The sequence below is a fragment of the Typha latifolia genome, chromosome 10 (assembly GCF_019914945.1).
Source record: "Typha latifolia isolate L0001 chromosome 10, TyphaL0001v2, whole genome shotgun sequence".
In the NCBI taxonomy this organism is placed as follows: domain Eukaryota; kingdom Viridiplantae; phylum Streptophyta; class Magnoliopsida; order Poales; family Typhaceae; genus Typha; species Typha latifolia.
The window spans coordinates 8,565,235-8,588,065 of NC_133095.1; the positions used below are offsets into that span (position 1 = coordinate 8,565,235).

At 35.2% G+C, this 22,831-nt stretch overlaps 1 protein-coding gene across 3 annotated transcripts in view; it reads left to right on the forward strand.

Moving 5' to 3' along the window:
• Positions 1–465: 465 nt before the first annotated feature.
• LOC140796345 (transmembrane E3 ubiquitin-protein ligase FLY1-like) overlaps positions 466–22,831 on the forward strand; it is a 36,193-nt gene continuing 13,827 nt past the window's right edge. The window contains exons 1-11 of one of the 3 annotated variants that reach the window (XM_073149340.1): positions 466–618; positions 796–938; positions 3,835–3,907; positions 7,977–8,104; positions 14,174–14,289; positions 15,462–15,522; positions 18,046–18,109; positions 18,187–18,264; positions 20,391–20,548; positions 20,644–20,703; positions 20,889–20,982. In XM_073149340.1, coding sequence (XP_073005441.1) covers positions 831–938; positions 3,835–3,907; positions 7,977–8,104; positions 14,174–14,289; positions 15,462–15,522; positions 18,046–18,109; positions 18,187–18,264; positions 20,391–20,548; positions 20,644–20,703; positions 20,889–20,982 — 940 coding nt within the window. In that variant the 5' untranslated portion in view covers positions 466–618; positions 796–830. Of the gene's footprint in view, positions 619–691; positions 939–3,834; positions 3,908–7,976; positions 8,105–14,173; positions 14,290–15,461; positions 15,523–18,045; positions 18,110–18,186; positions 18,265–20,390; positions 20,549–20,643; positions 20,704–20,888; positions 20,983–22,831 lie in introns of all 3 variants that reach the window. The other 2 variants (XM_073149338.1, XM_073149339.1) reach the window with 2 other exon arrangements.

Below are 22,831 nucleotides of genomic sequence, written 5' to 3' on the forward strand. Positions count from 1 at the left end.
TAAAATAAATTGCTAAACTTTTCAGTATTTAAATTTACTGTAAAAATATTGAAAAGTAAAGTGTTTTACCATTCCATTCCATGATAAAAATAAGTTTGATTTATAGACCAAACTGGTAAAAAAAAGTTTATAGGGAGTACTAGTTTGGTAAAAAAAACTCAATTAAATCTTGTCTGTTTAGATATAGATTAGCCATCATTGAGTAATACTCAAATACTAACCAAATTATTATTATTGCCCTAACTAATTCTACATATAAAACAGGTCAATATAACGTAATACACAACTAAGCTCCAGCCACCTACACTAAACCAACCCCAAACACGGGACAGATTCTCTGTAATCCGATGCAGGAACGTTGTGCAACAGCCAGTCACGAACGGCCAAGTACGCAGACTGAACAAATTCCTACATCCCCTGCACGCAGAGAATCTTACCTTCTTTTCTCGCGAACCCCCCCCCCCCGCCGACTGAAAACCAAAACGAAGTCCTCCGTCGCCGATTCGATTCCATTATTCCAATCCTGACCAAGAAAATTCTCCACGCCTCTTCTCCTTTGACCGATTTCTCGCTCTCAAATTACTATTCCGACGATGAGCGGTCAACGTTGTAATTTTGGTAAGGGAGTCGTAGTTTTCTCGTCAGTTCGTTGAGCTCTCCCTTTCTCTAACCTCTTTTTCACCTCTCCTAGTCTCTTCTATTATTTTTGGGTTTGGTTGGTAGTTGACTCCTTCGCAAGCAACCTCCTCTTCTTGGTCTGAGCGTGTTCTGGAATCCCTCCTCTTATGTTGCCAGCTTGAGGTCGGAGGAATCGGCGATTGGTGCCGGAAATGGGAGTCATCGTTTTGCTGCTCGTTATTGGATTAATTCGGCATCTGGAGGCGTTGAGGCCTCTCAGGGAGAGGGCTTCGGTCGTTTCTGGGTCTTGGGGCGATGAGGTTTGCGTCTTTTGTCTACTTTTTGGTTCTTAATTTTGTTGGTTTTCTGCGTTCTTTTTTGTGGTAAGTGGGGAGAATTCAGAGTTATTATTATCATTATTATTTATTTTCAAAACTTTGTTTAAGCGCGTTTTACTTGCGGATTTACCACACAGCTATCTTTTTAAGGTGGAATTGGAGCATATGTTGGTTTTATGATGGAAGTGCATCGAAATGTCGTCTGGTTTGTGAATAATTTGGTGAATTATGAATAATTATCATGTTCGGACTGCCATATTTGTAACAGTGTAGGGTGTAATAGAGAGCTTTGGGATGGTCCTCTTCTGTTTTTTTTTTCACCGTGCAGGAATATTTTTTCACCGCTATCTTTTTTCCACACAGCGATTTTTTTTTTTTTTTCACCAGATGGGTAGGAGAAAATCTAGGAATCTTGAAAGTAGTGGTTATGAGCTTTTATAAATGAATAAAGGAAAAATACTGAATGGGGTAGGCATAATTGAGGATAAAGATCTGTAAGACAATATTGCAGAAGTAGAGTAGAAGATGGAGTAATACAATGAAACTGTATAAGGTGTAGAAATACTTAAGATCGTTTGTGCTTATGCCCCTCAAGTAGGAGTGGCTGACCTTATAAAGTAAGAATGTTGGGAAGATTTGGATGAAAGAAGGATACCTGACTATGAGAAATTTTGTATAGGAGTTGACTGAATGGTCCCATAAGAAAAACAAGAGGAGGATATGAAACAGTACTTGAAGGCCTTGGGTATGGACAGAAGATTGATATATGAGAAATAATTTTGGGTTTTTCTTTGTCCTACAATCCTCTGATTGCAAATACTATTTTCAAGAAGAGAATGAATCACATCAATTAACTGTCATAGTCTTGTGTTAATATGAAAGAGCATCACTAGGTGTGATAGGTAAGACTTGCACTTGCATTTAAGAGGTCGTGGGTCAAATTAGGAAATAACTTCTTTAGTAATTAGGGATAGACTATAGACATCTTCCCTTCTGAGACCTTGCATTGTCGGGAGCATCTATGCACTAGGATGCCCGTTTTATTTTTTTGATTCTTATGTTGATATGAAGAATGGATAGTGACACACTGATATTGACTAGTGATTAGGTGTTGCAGCTTGCAATTACCAATTTGGTGCATTCACGGTTCACCATAGTTCATAATATAGATTTGGGATGGAGTTAGATGCTAGGCTTGCGAAAAAGGAGAAAGCTAAATGCTTAGGTCATTTTCCAAGATTGTTCTTTCTATTGGCATCTCCTTTACATCTCCCCAAAGCCTAGTCTAATTTTTTAATTTCTACTTTTCTTTAGCTTGGCTGATAGGTTGAGATCCGCTGGTCTGTGTGTTTCCTAGAATCCTAATATAACTCTATTATGGCTTGATTATGAGTTGAAATTTTGACTTGACTCAAGCATGGCAAAACTTGTTTCATTGCCACTTCTATGAGTGATGACCAATCCTATAAGAAGTTATGACTACATCAGTTTGAGGCTTGATAATGATTATTCTTGATTTGTTGAAAAGCATTTGAATAGGGTAATGCAGTAATACGATTCAGACTTCACCGATGTCGACTCGAGCATGGATACATTTTAGGGGTGTCTATTATTCTTGTTTTAGTGTTTAATTTATAGAAAAATAAGTTTTTTGTATGTCGCGTTTGAACGCGGGTGGAATGTGTTCGAACGCTCTTGCGAATGCTTATATCAGGTTAGCAAATACAGATAGTGCAAAATGTGCGTTTGAACGCGGTTGCGAACGCCTGCATCACGTTCGCACATACAGAGAACGCGAATTGTGCGTTCGAACGCGATCGACACAAATCTACTGTTTTAGGGTTAATAATTGTCATTTTTGAATTGTTTGGTTAACCTTTAAAGGTGTGGATGGCAACCATGTAACCAGTATTGAAAAAATTGAGTTTTTCCCTAGCCTCTTTCATCTTCTTCTCTCTCGTTCTCTCGTTCCCTCGTTCCCCAGCGTCGCCGCTTCTAGCCTCCCTCGACCGGCCAATCACCCTAGACTCTTAGGGGTGGCCCACTCCTCCCCCTTCTTCCAATCTATCTATCACCTTGCCCTAACCCCTTCTATCACCCATAACTGTTCCACCACCACTTATTCACCGGTGCCACCCCATTATCGCTGGCCCACCACCCTCCACCATCACCAAGGATCTCATGCCTCCATCCACGGATCCAAAGATGGATTCCCTGATGTTTCTCTACTAATCGGACGATATCTCGAGATCCCACCATCCGATTCGCCTGAAACTTGATTTATTGGAAAGCTCTTTTCTGGGACTATAACATATTAAAATTTCACGTTGATCCGACGGCTGCATCTTTCGGGATATATTTTCAAAGTTTCATGTCAGTTCCTGTCCAGATCTGAAGACGGGAAAGATCGAACCTTAGCCCAAGGGGAAATCGTATCGCGCAGTAAGCCAATAACTTGGTAATATTATATGACCCAATATCCTTTGATTTGAATGTTGATTTAATAAGATGATACATTTCGTTATTTTATGTGGAGTCGTAAGAAGTGCTAATTTATATTGCTTTTATGATACCAGTATGACCTAAATGGCTTATATTATGAAGTACGATGAATTTGAATTTTCCCTTTTATTGGCTGTCTTTGGTAAATAGATTCTTTTGGATATATTTAAATCCTAATTATGCAAGCCAAAGGAATGCACTCTTACTCCTTTTCTCTTGAATAAAGAATTTCATTATTTATTTGACATTTGACAGAAGTTAATTCTACTCTTTGTTTCATAATAGAATATCTTGACTTTTATTTGTACTAGCAGTTATGAAACTTGCTTCTGATTGTCTACTAGTCAATTGATTTAGTAACTGCTTCCTTCTACAGCATGCTTTCCTTAAAAGAGATGACAATGAGCTAAATTCCTATTCTCCGTGGAATATTACAGGAACATATAAAGGTCGGTATCCTTTTCATCTCCTTGTAGTGAATTTTACACAAGAAAATGATTAACTGTTTCTATATCTCGAATTTTGGCTCAGGCTTTCAACAGATATCTATTCTATGTATATGTCCTCAAAATTGTGTTCCTGTTTTCTGTTTCTTTCATTGTTAAGTATTGATCCAGAGGTTTTATTTTTTGAAGTGAACAACTAAACATGTTTAATGACAGATCTACGTGATATGGATTTCGATTTTGTGGGTTTTCTTGTAGTAATGCAGTACTTTAGTTTTGTTTTGCTTAATGTCTGAGTCAAATTGAAAATTTCCAACTAAAAAGTGGAGTAGATCAGATTGAAGATGACATTTGATTTGAGAAAGAAAGAAGTATTGAATTTAATTCAGCAGAAAGTATTGTGCAAATTGGTGAAAGGAAGAAAACAGAAAAGGAAGAAGAAGAAGATTAGAAGAAATAATTGTCCTTATAGACTCTAACAAAGTTATTTTACATAATTTTGCACCAAAAGATAGTTAAGAAAACTTAATTCTGTTTTGCACCAAAAGATTAGTAATACCCTTCTCATAAAACTTCCTAATCTAGTAATTAGACCAAATTGTTTTGCTTTAGTTAGCATCCTGTTTAGCTCAGCATAAAAAGATAAGGAGACAGTGGATCTCCTTACCTCAACCCTTTTTTACATTTAAAATACTTTCCTAACTCACCATTCAGATTTATTGCAAAAGAACCAATTGTAACAGACTGAATCACCCAACCAATCCACTTTTCAGGAAATCCCCTCCTTTTTAAAATATTAGCCACAAAATCCCATCTAACTTTATTATATGCCTTTTCAAAATCCAACTTCAATATAATGTCTTTAGTTTTCTGCTTTTTAACCCCAAAAATTATTTCACGAGCACTAACCATGCTATCAATAATGTATTCGCCTTTAATGAAGGCACTTTGATAATCAGTGATTAACTCATTAATCACATGACATAATCTGTTAGTTAACACCTTTGTAATTATCTTGTAGCTGCAGTTCAACAAACTGATAGGCCTAAAGCCCTCCACCTTGTCTGCCCTATTTCTTCTGAGGAATTAGGCAAATCATAGCACAGTTCAACCTATGCAAGTAGCAATCACCAGCATATCAATAATCTCCTTAATATTGTCCCAAAATATGATGAAAAAATTTCATCCCAAAATCATCAAGCCTAGGAACTTTATTTTCTGCCATATGAAACATAGCCTCATAAATCTCCTCTTCATTGAAAGGAGCCACTAAAGCCTCAACTTTATTTACCTCCAATTTGTCATGAGATCAAATCTCCAGGTGCTTACAGTTTCAAACAACTGTTTGTAATAATTAGTGATATGCTCTCTAATAGCCTTTTGATTCATGGATTGTTCACCATCAATTTGAATCAAAAAAATACTACCTTATGAAAGAAAGCAGTATTGAGATCATCAGTAGTCAGCCATAATTGTCTAGATCTTTGTTGCAATCTCATTTCCTCCTCTTTATATAGTTGATATAATTGAATCACTGCATTTTCTCTATTTTGAGCTTCCTCCTTAGACAATTGTCTATTTTCCTCCAGAATGTCTAACAGATTAACAATCTGAAGCAATTTTTTTTTGAGCCTGATCCTCATTTTTTAGATTTTTACTCCAGCCTCTCATACTTTGTCTCAGTATTTTAATCTTCTTAGCGCAGATATCAATAGTAGAAATACCTACAATCTCTCGAGACCACCATTTCTTTATGAGTTCATCAAACTCAGCCTTATAGAACCAAAAATGTTCTAGTTTGAAAGAGTGAACCTATAACTCATATCTCCAGTATCCACCAGCAAAGGAACATGGTCAGAGTAAATCTTTGGTAATGTCTTAATCATAGTTAAATGATAACAACTCTCCCACTCAGTGGAGGCAAAAACTCTATCCAAGAGAGCAAAAATAGGATTTTCTCTCATATTTGTCCAAGAGAATCTTCTGCTAGACAATCTAATCTCCATAATTTCCAAATCATTAATAATATTGTTGAAAATTCTCTTATCTTTAGTGCAAGATTTTTTTTTCTTTTCTATCTCTTTTAAATCTTGTGGCATTGAAACCCCCCCCAATAGCCAATACTTTCTCGACCCGCCTACTCGGGGGGTCTTGTATGGATCATACAGAACGCCCAGCTTCGCGAAGCAGCCCTTTTTGATAACAAGGCAGAAACCTCCGACCCGACAATCTCCCCTCGCCTCGCTCTTGTGATATGCTATGTTAAGACGCCCTCCTTGAAGCCCCATCTACAAGGCGCTTTTCGCTTTTTTTTTTAGTAAAGCGGATTTCTCCCCATTCTAGTTTTCTTTATCTCCTTAAGATCATCCCAGAGAACTTCTTTATCTTTCCACTCTTGGGGGCCATACACATTAGTCAAAACCCAATTAACCTAATTATCTCTGCTGCATATATTCACAGAAATAGCATGAGTCCAAATTTTCAATCAAGCACAGCCAATTTCTCATCATTCACTCCAATGAGAATTCCACTAGAAGCACCTACAAAAGGTAATTAAAACCAGCAATTGATCCTACCCTCTCCCATAGCCATTAGCATTCTATCTTTACAAATTTCCATTTTTATTTCTTGAATACAAATTATTATTATTATTATTGTTGTTGTTATTGTTATTGTTGTATTTTATCTTTTGATTGATTTTAATTTTTAAGGTTCTAGATAAATGCTTCATGCAGTTGCCCTACTGCATATATACTTGTACTTTCGTTCTTCCACTGAATTGGGCTATGAAAAACCATATCTAACTACGAAGCTTTTGTTTATAAAAATATGTGTTATGAGCCAAACTCAAGAGAGATTTAGATTGGGTATTTGGATTAAAGGAAGCTCTTTAATGGTGGTGGAAGGAATGAAGGTGGAATGAATATAGTGATAAGGATACGTGTGAGTAGAGAAGAGATCGGACGAGGGGGGAGATGGGGATCGCTCCTAGAAGAAGTAGGGTAGCGACAGACAAGGGGAAGGATCTAGCCGATATCGACTAGTGGTCAACGTGAAATTAGGGCTCGAGAAGAGAGAGAGAGGAAGGGAGATAGAGAGAAATAAGATTCAATCATAACATAATCCAATTAGGGTGCACTCCACAGTACTTAGAGGCTACCCTTTTGAACTAAACAACAAAATAAATCCCTAAAAACCTAAGCGTTCTCACCGCGTCCGTAAACTATAAAGAGTAATTTGGTCATTTGACATCTAAATCCATTGCTTTTTTATGTCACATCAAAGATGATAATGATACCACTATTCTAGTGTACAACCAAACAGTCAATCTTTCTAAACCCATTTATACTTTATTCAAGGATAAGATATGAGAACAACCATGGCCACCTTATCCTTTTTTGGTACAATCTGAAAAGTTAAAGACAGAATTCTAATCAATAATGATCATCCGCAACACCTTAATAGGAGAGGCCTCAATGAGAAAGTATAATGAAACAACTGAATTACATGAGTTGAAATCGGGAAGGTTATAAGAGACTCACTAGATTCTTTGAATTCCCTGGGAGACCTAAATTGCATAATTTAGCTATTCAAATTCTGACTACTAAGTAAAATAAATGATGAATCGTTACTATTCTAATGATTGTTTTCATAAGAATTCTTTTCAACGAGCTAAAGTGGTTGGATACAATTTCCCTTTATTCTTGGTGGATAATAACCCATCTTTCGAGGATCTTGGAAATGTCATTTTGGTGGATGTTCTTAATGTATCTTAGAGATCCTTCGTGCAATTGTTGGTACTAGATTGGAACTATAAAATCATAGAACTTTCTATTGTATCTTTTTGTTGATATATTTCATGAAAGATTTCTCAAGAAAATTACAATTAAAGTTGAAGTTTGACATAGGATCCTAAGTTAGTATGTCATGAAGCATGAGAAACGATGTTATTATGCAAAATGTTACCTGTGAGAGAGTTTACTTCTTACTATTCTGTGAATATGTATAAGGAGCATCTTCCGGAAAGATGATTCTAGGGTCTAATTGTTCTTGTGATAATCCTGAGTTACAGGAAGGTGGAGCTTTGTTGATAGCTCAAATGGCTCTTCTAGGTTTCTGGACTTTGCAAAACCTAATGGTGTGTCTGTCTTGGAATTAATGAGCACTCCGACAAAGATAAGTGGGATACACTACATTCAGGTAAGGTACAACAATTGTATAAGCTTTCAGAGTTTCAGAATGATTAGCAATTTATACCATTATAATTGCTTTTTTTTCTGAAGAAACATTATCTTTGTTATGTCTACTTACTGTAGGCATATTTCTATCTTGTATGTGCTGAATTAATATGGTGTTAAAAAGCAAAGTTATGGAACTGATAAAATATTTAATCTTGCTTTATATTAAGTGAAGCACCAACTATTTTGCTTGTCATCGTGCTATGCTGTTTGGAATTTAGAATGATTTGATTGATGTAGAACGAGAGTACATGCGAAAAATAAAATAACAAAAACTTGCTGAATCCACTAATGGGGTGTTGGAATTCACTGATAAGAAAGAGTAGACAACCTCAAACTATCAAATTATTCATTAACCTTTGACAAAACATCTCAAGCTTTTATAGAGGTGAAAGGAACAAAAGAGAAATAGATTACAATACCGCAACATAAAACACCAAAATTCCCTCAAGATAAAAGTCCCTCTCTCATGATTTATTGCCCAGCAAGAGTGTCACATGGTGGGCTGTCCTTTTGCGTCTGCGCGAGTACACATGTCTAAAGGTAGTTTTTGCACTAGGTTTTCTTACGTCGGAGAGACTCGACTCAATCAAGTGGGACTGAGGACGGCTCTGGTAGAACTCTAAGATGTCTGGATTGATATGTTGTAGCTCCTATCGAGTAATCCATCTATCAAAATTTGGATGGTCTCTCCAACGAACTAGGAAACAATGAACTTCTTCGATATTAGATGCTATCTGTTAATCCAAAATAGCTTCTATCCTTTCCTTTCGCGTGGATGAAAAAGAGGAGGTGGGTAGGGTCAAAAATAGAGATATCTAGAGGGGTAGAAGTAGGTGTGTCGTAAAGATCACTTGGATAGTCGAAGGAAGTTTATAAGCAACTAAGTACTCAATATTAAAAGTGGAACTGATGCCATAATTAAAAGAAATATCAATAATATAGGCATTAGGTCCTATACGTTCCAATATCTAGAAAGGTCCAACATTATGGGCTTGCAACTTCTTTGCAGATAGAAATTATTTAAGTCTGACTATGGTATCGACCGATCCTGATTTCTATTGCCAAAAAGAATTGCCGATATAGTTGATATGACCGATCCATATTGTTTTCTCAAACAACCGACCCCGTAACCAATACTTAGAACCTTGGGTTTGACACGAACCATGACATAATTTCCAACATGTGATGTAATGAAAGAACATGATTTGCAAATTCTTTTGTCGATCAAAGACTCTAAAATGAGGTGTCAGGAGAAGATCCAAAGGATTATGAGCCTTAAAACCATGGACAAACTTCAAATCATGGATTGAAGTATTGATTGATCCCAATTCGACTGAAATGAATTGGCCAATTCGATTGATCCTGATCCGAATCGTCCGAAATGGAAAGTAGAGCGGGCGGTGGGAGGTGTCTTGCGTTGCTGAAATGGATTGGCCAATTTGACTGATCCCGATTCAAATTGTCCAAAATAGAAAGTAGAGCGGGCGGTGGGAGGTGTTCTGCCAGGGATCTGAGAGAGATAGGGAAAAGGGATTGGATTGGTTGCATGAGGGAGAAGATGAGTTAATGGGTTAACGGATCGGGTTGGTTGTATTTTGGATTGTTTTAGATGTGGGTTCGTGGGTTTAGGTGAGGGATTTTATTGGAATTTTTTCTTTTGGTGTGTGTGTTCGAGGGGGTTGAAATTTGGTAAATTTGGGCGAAAAAAGAAGGAAGTGATTTTTGATATATTTGGATTGTCATGGATAGTTGGGCTTGGGTAGATTTATGAGTTGGATTGTTATGTATAGTTGGTATTTGACGAGATGATTAAGGAAAGAAATTTTTTAGGAAATGCTAAATATGTTAGGATATTAAGGAAATGGCAAATCACTCGAAATTCACATTTTGAAATTTAGAATTTTGAGGTCGAGGGAATAAACCCAACTTTAACTTTCATTGTTTTCTAAATGCTCTCTTGCTTTTTAGTTTTTTGTTTTACTTGTGGCAATGATGGCGGGGAATATGATTGGTTTGTTGGTAGTCGACTATTGGACGTAGCATGAACAACTCGATTTTGGCGACCGCTGAGTTTGGCTTTGTGGTTCCGTAGTGATGATGAGCTCCCTTCGTTCTTTGATGATGCCGATCTCCTCATGCGATTCAGAACTAGTTGTGCTCAATATGCAATGGAGTTTGAGATGATCCGATGTGTGCAACTTGAGGGGTCAAGTGAAAACAAGTGGGGAGTCTTGTAGAAATAGGGAGGTGGACCATTTATATACTAGAACCTTCGATTAAGTGGCAATGGATAACCAAGGGCAAATCTTTGGCTCTGACACCAAAAATAATGTAGAACGAGAGTACGAGCAAAGAACAAAGTAAAGAAGCCCGGAGAATCCACCAACGAGAAAGAGTAGACAATATCAAAATATGAAAATTTTCATTAACCTTCAACAATAAAACCACAAATCTTTAGCCTCTCTTTACTTCATATTTGACTTTTTTTTATGTTTTGGAATACAACTCCTTATTCCAGAATAGCAGCTAAACATCATAATAACCCCATTCTAAAATACAAATACTAGTCATTAAGATTACATCTTATACCACATACTAACCTAATTACTTATTTATTTTTGATATCAATCCCACCAACCTACTTTATATCAAGTCAAATGGTATTTATGGTAATTTTGTGAAAAACAACACAAATCTTTTCTATCTTTCTTTCACTCTGTATCGCATCAAAGGTAATTATTATACCTTTATTCTAGAATATAAGTGAACATAAGAATAGTTATTTCTAGAATAAGGACCTCATTTTGGAAATAATAAAGATGAATACCTATTCTAAAATTGACCTATTTCTAAAATAAATGAGACCTGGCGAAAAGAACAAAAGAAAGACTAAAAATATCCTAATATAAAAGACCAAAATGCCCTCAACATAAAAGCCTCTCTCTCATGACCTGTTGCTCAACCTGAGTGTCACTCGGTGAGCTGCTCACCTGCGCATGCTGCCTGCGCGAGTTCACATGTTTAAAGGTGGTGTCCACAACATTAAATATTCTTTAGTCTTTGTTTTCTGGTATGTAGCTTCATAATCAAGTCAACTATTACTTTCTAGTTTCTACTGTTGCTTACTATCACTCTTTACTCTGCCTCTTCTGTATAAATTTATGGTTATATGTATGGCAAGGATTCTAGTTTCGGTCGATCCCGAGTGGGATCGGCTGGTTTCGGCCTGTACATCCTGCAGCAGCAGCAGACAGCTGTTGCTGCAGCAGTCAGCTGCTGTGACAACTGCTGCTGACAGCAGCTGTCTGCAGTAGCTGTCAAAGAGAGAGAGAGAGAGATTAAAAAAAAAGAGGGTGAGAGAGAGAGAGAGAAAAAGGAAGAGAGAGTGAGGGAGGAAAAGATAAAAAAAAGAGGGTGAGAAAGAGAGAGAGAGAAAGATAGGAAAAAAAGTATGGGAGAGAATGGATATTTCAGACTAACAGTTAGAGGGATAGGAAAGAAGAGAGGGAGAAAGAGAGATTTTTATTTTTCAGACTTTATATGTGAGTAATTATTATTTCTTATTTTCTTATAATTTTTTCTAAATTTTTAGAAATTTTTTAACATTTTAATAATATTTAGAATTTAATTTAATTAAAATAGTCCGATCTGATATAGGCGGCCGATACGGCCTATACGTATCGTTTTTCTGGATGGCCGATCCCGATCCCAATACCGATACCGATTTTTCGAACCTTGATGTATGGGATTTACGAACCAGCACAACACAACTCGACTTCTGAGACTTATAGAGTTCCCTTGTTTTGGTTGTTAATTACAAGTGGCCAAGTGGGTGAGATATATTATTTTGACTGGGAAAAAAAATTAAGGTATTGAGGTGGTGCGTACTGGTAACTTAGTGTATGAGATTTACAATCCAACACAACACAACACAACTTGATTTCTTATACTTATAGTGTTCCCTTATCTGGGTTGTTAATTACAGGCATGTGATATTAATGATGGATTTTCTGTACCATCTGTGCTGTTTCCAGATGGTACTGAGGTGGTGCATATTGCTAAATTAGTGGATCACTGGGTTGCAGTTCTTTATTTACCTGGTTAGGGTGGCTGTGGTTTATTGTGCTTCCTGATATAGGACCTTTGCTAAGCATTGGAAAGCTACTGTTTACAATGCAGATAAATGTGCTAGTAATGGGTGACTGTTGGGTAGTGGTTTGATTGCCATGCCCTGGTTCTTGTTGGGAGATTGTGTGGGAGAGTTAGAGATGAGAAGGGGAATTCGAAGGGTTATGGTTGCTCTTAGAGGAAGGAATCAATTAGGGAAGAAATATGCATGGGGTGAGGAGGGGGTAGCTTAGATCATTGTTTCCGATACAACATATGCTTAGGTTGTTTGCCATGGTTGGCACACTCCTTGCAGCGATGCGCGGATGCATGTTATGTCGCTATGTTTTGTCTGACAACAAAAATAATAAAGTAGTATATATAACTTATAATAAAATAATAATTACTAATAAACTATATATGAATGTTAAATTATTGTTTTTTCTCTTAATGAAGAACCTATCCATGAGCAGGATTATACTTTGTAATTATCATTGTCCAAGTAACATAAGAAGCCAAATGTTAGCAAGTATGATAAGTTGGTACAAACATTTTACATGACAAATGAAAAGAAAGCATAAATTAGAGAAAGAAAGGATTATAAATTTTTTGTCAGAGTTCACAAGTGAATTCTGAGATATTGTAACCCAAGAATGTTCATGTCAAAGTTTCAAGTAACTAATTGAACAAAGCATTCTAATTATTAAATTATGAATAACCAAAAGTAGAATTGAGAAATATGAATCTATGTAATCTAATATCCAACTGTTTTAAGTATCTAGAATGAGAAATCTGAATCTCTAAACAATCTCATGTGCACTACCTAGTCGGTTCATATCCCAAAACATTTTTGAACCTTGCTTCTAGCTCTTGTACCCAAATTGGCTTTCCAACATGCTCTAATTTAGCCAACTAGGGTTTTATTAATGTCTGATGGTTCTTAAATAGTTAAATGTTTGTAGACATATAACTGTATGAGTGCAAATAAGTTGAGATCTGCTGTTTTGATATCTTTTAGTACCAAGTTTGAACTTTGAAGTGTGATGCCCTAGTATATGATTCTGAATATAGGCATCGGTATTGGTTGTTGGAAGAAATAATATGTATCAGCAATATCGGCCATTTCAATTTTAGGCTACTTTTTTAATTACTTAAATTCTATGATATAAAAAGTAGAAACATCCTAAAAGTTCATAAAAAGTGACTGATAAGATAATTTATATTATTCAAATAAGATATTAATACTATAGTATGAATAGTGAAAATACTAAGAATAATATTGAATTCTGGATAGATTCAATATATATATGTGCTCACTGTTGTCATCATCTTGGACAGAAGTGGCAAGAAGCCATTTGCTTACGAGGCTAACAAGCACCTTTGTAACATTGGTGGTCATAGGAAGTTTTTAACATGTTAACAGTTGTAATGAGAAATCGACATTGTACAACTTCCTTGTGCATATCTTTAGTTATGAACTTATGATCTACTGGTTATTTTCCAACTATTCTTGTTTGCATTTGTTATGTCATGTACTGTCATATTTAGGTTGCTACTAGTTTTCGCCTTGGACTTATTTTATATCGCCGTGTTGTGACATTTTTCTTTGTCATTGTATCTTTCAGTTTTTTTTTTGGCAGTTTTATTATTTGACATTTTAATACTTCTCATGCTAAATGCTGGTTTAGAAGAGAATTTGTGTTGAACTTCTTTTGTTGTACCTTATTTACCTGTCTGGGCGGGCAGCTCTAATTGCACCTGCTTTTAATCATCTTCTTTGCTCGATCTGCTTATAACTTTTTTAACATGATCATGCTTCGGGCAAAAAAAGAAAAAAAGAAAAAAAATACTGGATCAGCATAATCTTATTTTAGTTTGATAATATAAAACAATTTATACTTGCCCTAATTGATGATGACAGGGATCAATTACTTTCCATGATGTGTTTGCCAATGAACATGATCATGGAGCAGCTCAAATAAGAGTAGAAGGTGTATACATATGGCCTTTCAAGCAACTAAGAATGGTAGCAAACAGGTAGAGCTTAAGCTAGTCAATTTCTTATTCCTTTTGTTTTCTGAGTTATCTCTAATGGCGGATAATTTGTATCTTCTTTGTATTTGATGTGCTCTTTCTTTTCTAAGTTTCTGTTTAAGATATGCTTAGTTGATGTTTCCTGTTAGATGCCTCATAGACACATGTACATATTCAATTCCTTATGTTTTATGTTATTATGTGAAATGATTTGAAACCTCTGAGTCAGAAGGAAGAAAAACCAAGACATACAAAGAGGCATGTGAATCTTAGTATATTAAAGTTTAAATATCCTGATGAAGACATGCCAGATATTTTTCTTTTGAGGACCTGATTTTCTTTTTATTGGGGAGACACTGTTAGGTTTGTGTAGGTCTCAGTGTCATTCATAAAGGGGTTTGGTTTTGCGTAGTCTCATGCATGGATTGCCCTGCCAACTTGCATGGGGTGTGCCGACTGCAGCCCATCTGGTGCCACATTATTCTGGGTGCATTACATTTTCATTGCCAATACTAAGTTCTTCTCCTGTTAGCTATGTGCACTAATGTTGCCTTGCTATTTTGATAAAATTAGTAGTTGAAAAGTTTTCTTGTAGGAAGATGATCAAAGTGTCCATTTTCTCTGCACTCACTATATCCATATATTTTTATTGAGGGTCTCTTAGGTTCTGGAGATCTTCCCTCTTATTTATTTATGAATATTTGTGCATCCTCTTCTACATATGCTGAGGTATTGCTTCATGTTAGGATGCGGCAGAACAGTCTCTACAATTATCTATTTTATGTTTCAATTATTGAAGTTTGATTCATTATTTTCAGGTAATTAGATGGTTCAGCTTTTATCCATCGTGCACTTTAAATTGTGACAACTATGTTAGTCTTATATTTTGTGTATGCTTATGCACAAAGTCTGTATCAACTTTAGATTGACCTACTCGATGAACTGATGATTGTATCTCTGAATAATGTCTTTTCTTTCCTTTTTTGTGAATTGATTTAATACTTGTTGCTCTTCATAATACTTATTGAAAGTCTTGGGCATTATCTATATTATTTGATTTGCACTTCTTGATCTTGTCTCTTCAGAAAAATCTGTCTGTCTCCATGCTTTATAGGCTTTGTGTCATTCATTAAGATTGGAAGTTGGAACTAATACAACTTTATCAAACATTGTAGTGGAGGAGACAGCGAGACACTTCAAGAAGAGGAATACTTTTTGTCCAACCCATATCATTTGGTAATTAGTACATAGTTTGTTGTGTTGGTCAATAGGATCTTATTTTAAGAAGATGATGTTTTATTTACTTTTGAATGAGTTATGTCCTAGATCTCTGGATATCACCACAAACTTATGTGCAATTCCTTGTCTTATTTAATTAAATGATCTTAATATTTAAGGACAACGGAGGAACGAACACTTCTCTTATTGTGTCTGCATATGTGAGTGTGCTTTGTAATTAAGATTTAAAGTAGTTTCTTGATGTTTTGTATCAGGCTACATAAAATGAAGTTCATGTTTAGTTAGCATTTGTCAACTAAGAGTTTGTCTTAGTTCTTGTGTTCATGCTATTTTCTTCATTTTCGGATTTGGTTATTCTAGAAGATGTTTATGAGTTTTAAAGGCTTTATACTTTATACTTTTGTTATTATCTCATAATGCATACCGTCTGAATACCTCTTGATGCTTAAAGAATTTTCTACATTATTGAGAGTCCAAGGATAAGTTAAGGATTTCCTAGAAGTTTGTACTTTTAAGAAATGTTGTCTTAGATATTAACGTTTGGGAAATGAGATGAATTTTGTGGAGGTCCATATTTAGGATGTTAGTGAACTAACAATTTATTATTATTAAATATAAAATATAAAAATCATCATTTTCTAACGGTTTAAGTTTTTCGAGTAGTCACTGAGTTAATATAGTATCAAAGCAGAGGTCTTGAGTTGAAATTTTGCTAGACCCATCTATCATTTAAAATGTAAAACCTCTACCCATTTAAATCAAGTCCACTTCTTGGGTCTATCAAAATGTCTCAATATAAAATTGAGCTTAAGTTTTTAGAGTTACAATAATAATTAGTTAGTTTCATTGGTGAATAAATTGGAAATGACCTTGTGTATATTCTATCACATGTTGAAGAATGCTTTCTTGATTAAATAAAATAAAAACTTACACAACTATATAATTTACACACTAGGATACAACTATGTATTTTAATCGCGGAACATATCAAGTCCATATTCTTTTTGTATGAGCATAGGAGGGTTACATTACTTCCTACTAATTGCTTGTGATGTAGGATGAGGAAAGAGGTCTAACAATTAACCAAAGTAAATGTTGTGAGTTAACATGGTACCAAAGTAGGAGGTCCTAAGTTCGGATCTCGCTAGGTCCATTTGTTGTTTTAAATATAAAATTTCCACCTTGTTAAAGTTAAGTTTATTTTTGGGCCTATAAAAAATGTCTAAAAAGCCCAAAATTGAGAGTAAGTGGTAAAATATAAAATAAAAACTGATATTCTCTAACAGCTTAAGCGTTTAGAGTAGTCGATGAGTTAATATCTAGAAAACTGGTATTATGGTCCTTTTCTTATGTAGGAAAGTTTCTAGATCTTGCCATAATCCTCCCTTCTAGAAAATGAATATCATATTTAGTGAAGATCTTAAGAGGATTTTATATTTGTTCAAAATATCTAATGAAAAACAAAACTATATGAACTTTAGGTGCAGATTATAATATTATTTTGAATCTTTTGACATGATTTATGCAAGGCATATTCAGTCAATTGAATGACGACAAACAACCAAGCAACTATCAGATAGGAGGCATGAAACTCACATGATTTATCAGAGCACATTGCATAATTTATTGGATGAGAGGTCCATGGAGAAGTACAAGTGTCCTCACTACAACTTCTTCAGTTCTGTCCAAGCTCGGTTTTGTCTGATGTGACAGTAGCCCTGATGGATAATAATAATATTGGGGGAGAAGGATACTAAACTAACAATAAATGTTTGATTTGCCTTCTGCTTATATATAAGCACATATGCATATGTATCTGAAAATTTGAATAGCTACTTCCAGAAAAGTAATAAGTAAAAAAAAGGATAAATAGACTGGACTAACTTTGATCCATAAGAATCATATTTGGGATGGAGTAACAACCTTATGACATCCCTCAGGAAAACAAAGAAAATTGTTAATTCAACTTGGTTAGTTTTCCTTTTCATGAGCTTATAGTTCTCTGCTTTTTATTAACTCCTTTAAATGAAGAGATTGGTGAGTAGAAAAATGATCAAGGAAGACTTTAGAGATTTTATTTTTATTCTTAGACTAGCATCTTTGAAAATTTTGACTTTCTGTATCATTTTCTCTCTGATATTAACTCCATGCTTTTGTGAATTTCCTTTGACGTTCCTTATTTTTTTTAAATTTATCTCAACTTTTCAGAAGAAATTGTTCTGGTTTTCTGGATCTTTGCTTTTAGGACAGCAGCACCTTCTTTCAATTTTAATGTTGTTGTGGATATGCATAAATTTTGTTATCCTTACGTGTGATTAGGGTGAGCTGGCAATGAATGACTATTCTATTCTCTAGATTAATGGTTGTTTATTTCTTCCATTACAAGACCCCAATGTTCTTTTATGCACCTTAATTGGCCTGTGTTTTAGGATATTCATGAACTTGTTATCAATTACTTTCTTTCGAACAATTCTTTTCAAGCAGTTGAGGTTAATATTGTTTTCTTTCTTTACAAAACAGTTGGGAGTTTTCTCCTCTCAAGTGTTTCAAGAATCTTCCAAAAGCAAAAATAGAAGGAAATATTGTAAGCTATTACATCTAATTTTCCCCATATTATGTGCCATTGCAATACCATTGTAATATTATGTCTTTTCTTATCAGCTCTTACATATGATATGGAGAAGCATTGCAACATAGAGATAGCTGCTCAGGTTTCACGTGTCCCATCAAGCCAAAATGGTATCTGAATCATTTAATTATGTCATTCTTTTTTCACAATATCTGGCCTGGTCAGTAATTTCCAGATGTCATATGTAATAATATTGTTATGTGGCGTCCTTTGCAAATCGTGTAGTAGTTGGAATAAGTTTTTGAACTATAGCAGATTTGAAATAATTTTCCATGGGAATAGTAGTTTGGTCAGAAACTTGAGTTAAGGAGTTTTTTGAGAAAGTCACAAGATTCTTTGGAAAAAGTAAGGAGCATGTTGGAAAGTCCTAAGATAGTTAAGAAGCTCTGCTGGAAAGTTCCAAGGTTCTTTCGGAATGGTTAAGGGTTGAGAAGAAGTGTAAGAGTTTTCATGAGGATTCCACGAGGATTAGGCACGTCACAAATCGAACCTAGCCTGGCTTGATTACCTAGACTAATAATCAGTCCAATGGTCAAGCAAAATGGTGCAGACATCTCCCACATGTTAGGCTAATATAATAATTGTTCAAATAGATAAAGTAAATAATCTAATTGGAAATTGATGTCACATCACTAGAACAGCCTTCTAGAAGTTCCTGTAGACATTGGGATAGTACTTTGACGGTTTGACCATCTTTCGTTCTAGTGTTAAATAGAGATCCATTTGAGAGACAAATTAATTTGAATATCCTACTCAACTATTTCATAGTCAGAATTTCTTTTATCAGCCTCAGTACTGAGTGAAACTTACATAGCACATTGTATGATTTATAAAAGGAGATTCCCTGTTTCCAAATTTATTTTTTCCATTTTGCACCATCCATCTAAGATTTAGAAATAGTGTAAATTTATCTATTTAGAGAAAAAAGGATAGGTGTGCGCCATCCATCTAAGATTTAGAAATAGTGTAAATTTATCTATTTAGAGAAAAAAGGATAGGTGTAGAGACCTGATGGAAGTTGTTCTAACTTCTAACAGATAAAGTTGACTACATTGCATTGGTAGCTGGAATCCCTGATTCTGTCAAATACTCTTTATTCTTGTTAACTTTGCCAATCTTCTATAATGCTTGGCCATTGAGTGTACATCTTGTAGTTCTGATAATAATACCCCATAAGTCAAAGTAAGATATATGGGGTTGATGCCCTTTATTGTTTGTGATACAGGGGAAGTGGGAAACTGAACATGAATAAATTGCGTTTTGGATGGATAATTTTGAAGCAGATAATTGATGTTGCTCAAAAAGTTGGAATAAGGAACAAATATAACAAATTAACTCAACTGCAATTAGGATTTGCACATTTGTGGATATCAATGTGAATTGTTCTGATGGTGAGGACAAGTCCACCATAACTTCATATTTCACAACACAACCAGTCTGATCATGTTCAAGCTGAGAGTGCCTTAAGAGTGAGAATGATCCAGAACCAGATGGATATCATTTATTCCTCAAATTCTTCTTCCTTTAAATGCATAATCTGGATTCAAATTGATTATCAATAAGAACATCATGAAGAACTAGAACATGCTTTAAATTGTTGAGAAGTATCTTGTTAGACAGCAAATCTCTTGCATTTTGTTGGGAAACAGATTGTATACTGCAATACCACAAGGAAAGCAGGCAAACAGATATAGTCCAATTTTGGCATATGCAGTTATGCATCATTATGCCTTAATTAGTTGGATCTAAGTTCAAGTGTTACTTGGACATGTGGCATGCCTGCACATTTGTTAGAAAAATGATTGCATATTGCAATACCACGAGGAAAAAAGGCAACAAGATGAAATTAATTTCATAACTAATGCAACCCAAATTGCAAACAAATATTGGTGGACATATGATCGAATGTAAGATAAATGAATTCAGCAATACAGAGAACAGAAACAGTAAATTATCATAAAGCCTTCTATTAAAATATAAGCAATTCAAATCTATGTTTGTTCATTTTCTCTTTTTCATTCATAATTCTTTGGTATTTTGAATGTAATAAAAGGATTGTTTTATGCAAGGTCTAGAAACCCTGATTAGGTTTTGGTATTGATTCTTGTGTAAAGTGAAACATTTCACTTTGGATCTACTTATTATCCAATTTCTTAACCATTTTATTTTCTAGTTTGTGAATCTACTTCCATCTTTGTTAACTTGCACTTTGATAATTGTTTTTTCTTGTTAATAGATGGAGACCATGATAGGTACCGTTTGGAGGGATTGATGGAGAGTCCTGCTGTTGGCAATGATGGAGACTGTCTACCACCAATTTTAGTGAATGCAACTTCACTAAACATTGATGTTTACTATAACAAAGCAGTTAATTATACACTGATGGTCACCTTTGTATCCTTCAAAATAAGTTGCTTTGTTATTGATTCAATTTGTCCTTTTAATAATTATTATTGTTGTGGCTTTGTTCCTTAAGACAAGTACACTAGATCTCTTTTCTTCAAGTGCTACTGTTGATCAGACAAATGGAGCATAGTAACACCCAATCTGTAAGAATTTCTTCTGTCTTTTTTTTTTTCGAAATGCGCTTCTTTTCTAGAATAAGCAGTCTGTGTTGTGTATGCAATGTGAAGTATGTATAAAAAGTTTTTTTTTGTTTTGCATTAGTCAGCCAAAGGCCCAAAATCATAAAATGATATTTTTAAGAAATATGAAATTTTAATCTTTCTTGCAGGGTGCAGCTAAAGTGTCTATTTTGATGATTGGGCAACAAGCTATTATGGATGCATACCTCTGTCTTTTGCATTTGACTGCTGGTATATTAGTTGGTGAGTCTCTTTAATACTAGTTATCATCCTGCCATTACATCATTACATATTATGAGTATCAAGCAATAAGTACTGATAGTTGAAGGATTTATCATAGATATTTAGTTGCAACGTCTTACTATCTTAGGCACTTATATCATACTTCATGCTATTTACTTTGTACAGTTCATTAGCGTACTTTTCCTTCAACAAACTTATATCATACTTCACGTTATTTACCTGTACTTTTCCTTCAAAGCTGTTTGCAGCATTCATAGATTTGAAATTTAGTGAGTATCCATGCTTGATTATCATTGATTGAATGCGGACTATTGGTAGCCATCCTGGCAAATTGATGTTGGCAATAGCCCACACATTATACAGGCCATCATAGTTCTTGTTCATGTTATACGGATTATTACAAACTGCTTCAAAAGATCCAAATTTAATCATTTGCACAAGTCTGTCATTCTGTGGATTATCACAAACTGCTTCAAAAGATCCAGATTTAATCATTTGCACGTCTGTCATTCTGTGGTTTGCATGATAAATATTCTTTGCCAATTTTTGTAACAGATGTTCTTTTCCATTGCTGAGCACTGCAGTTAACGCATCCTGCTGCAGCATGTTGCAGACCAAATTCCCTCTCAATGAACCTTTTAAATGACCAGGAGTGAATTTATTTTATCATTGCCATGTGTTGACTATGCAATTAAAGGTTCCAAAAATCGGTGTCGGGATCGGGATCGGCCGTTCGGAAAAACGATACGTATTGGCCGTATCGGATCGAATTATTTTAATTAAATAAAATTCTAAATATTATTTAAAAATATTGAGAAATTCCTAAAAATTTAGAAAAAATTATAAGAAAATAAGAAATAATAATTACTCACATATAAAGCCTAAAAACTAAAAAATTAAAAAAATTTCTTCCTCCCTTTCTTTTTTTCTATCCCTTTAACTATTAGTCTGAAATATCCATTTTTTCCTACACTTTTTATTTCTTTCTATCTTTCCCTCTCTCTCTTACCCTCAATTTTTTTATCTTTCCCTCTCTCCCTCACTCTCTCTTCCTTTTTCCCTCACTCTCTCTCTCTCTTTCTTTCCTTTTCTCTCTCTTTCCCTCTCTCTCTTCCTCTCTCTCTAGCTGCTGCTGACCTGTCTCTCTCTCCCTCACTCTCTCTCCTTTTCTCTCTCTCTTTCCCTCTCTCCCTCTCTCTCTAGCTGCTACTGACCTGTCTCTCTCTCCCTCACTCTCTTCCTTTTTCCCTCTCTCTCTCTCTCTCCCTTTCTCTCTCTCTTTCCCTCTCTCTCTTTCCCTCTCTCTCTCCCTCTCTCTCTAGCTGCTACTGACAGCAGCAGACAGCTGCAGCTATCAACAACAGCAGACTGCTTGCTGTAGCCGTCTGTTGCAGCCGTCTGCAGCAGCCACCTGTACGGCCGAAACCAGCCAACTGACTGGTTTCGGCCCGGATCGGGATCGGCCGAAACTGGAAACTATGATGCAACTACTTTACTATGCAATATTATCAAGTGCTTACATGTTATGCACATCCTAATTGGCACTCAGAGATACTACCTATTTATGTGGTTAATGAGCAATGATCCCTATTGTGATTCCACTGGTAGTTTATAACATTTTATGATCCTAGTAACTATTTGCAAAAGCAAGCATATACTAGTAATTATTTGCAAAAGGAATAACTCCTTTCCATATTGTATGATTTTAGTACTGTCACGATCTAAATTCAAAATCATGACTGACCATATACCTCAATAGAACTTGAGATGCACAAAGTCTTAATATTTAATTCCCCAAAATTTAAAATCTAAAAGAACTAGATATATATCAATAACTCCAAATCAATTA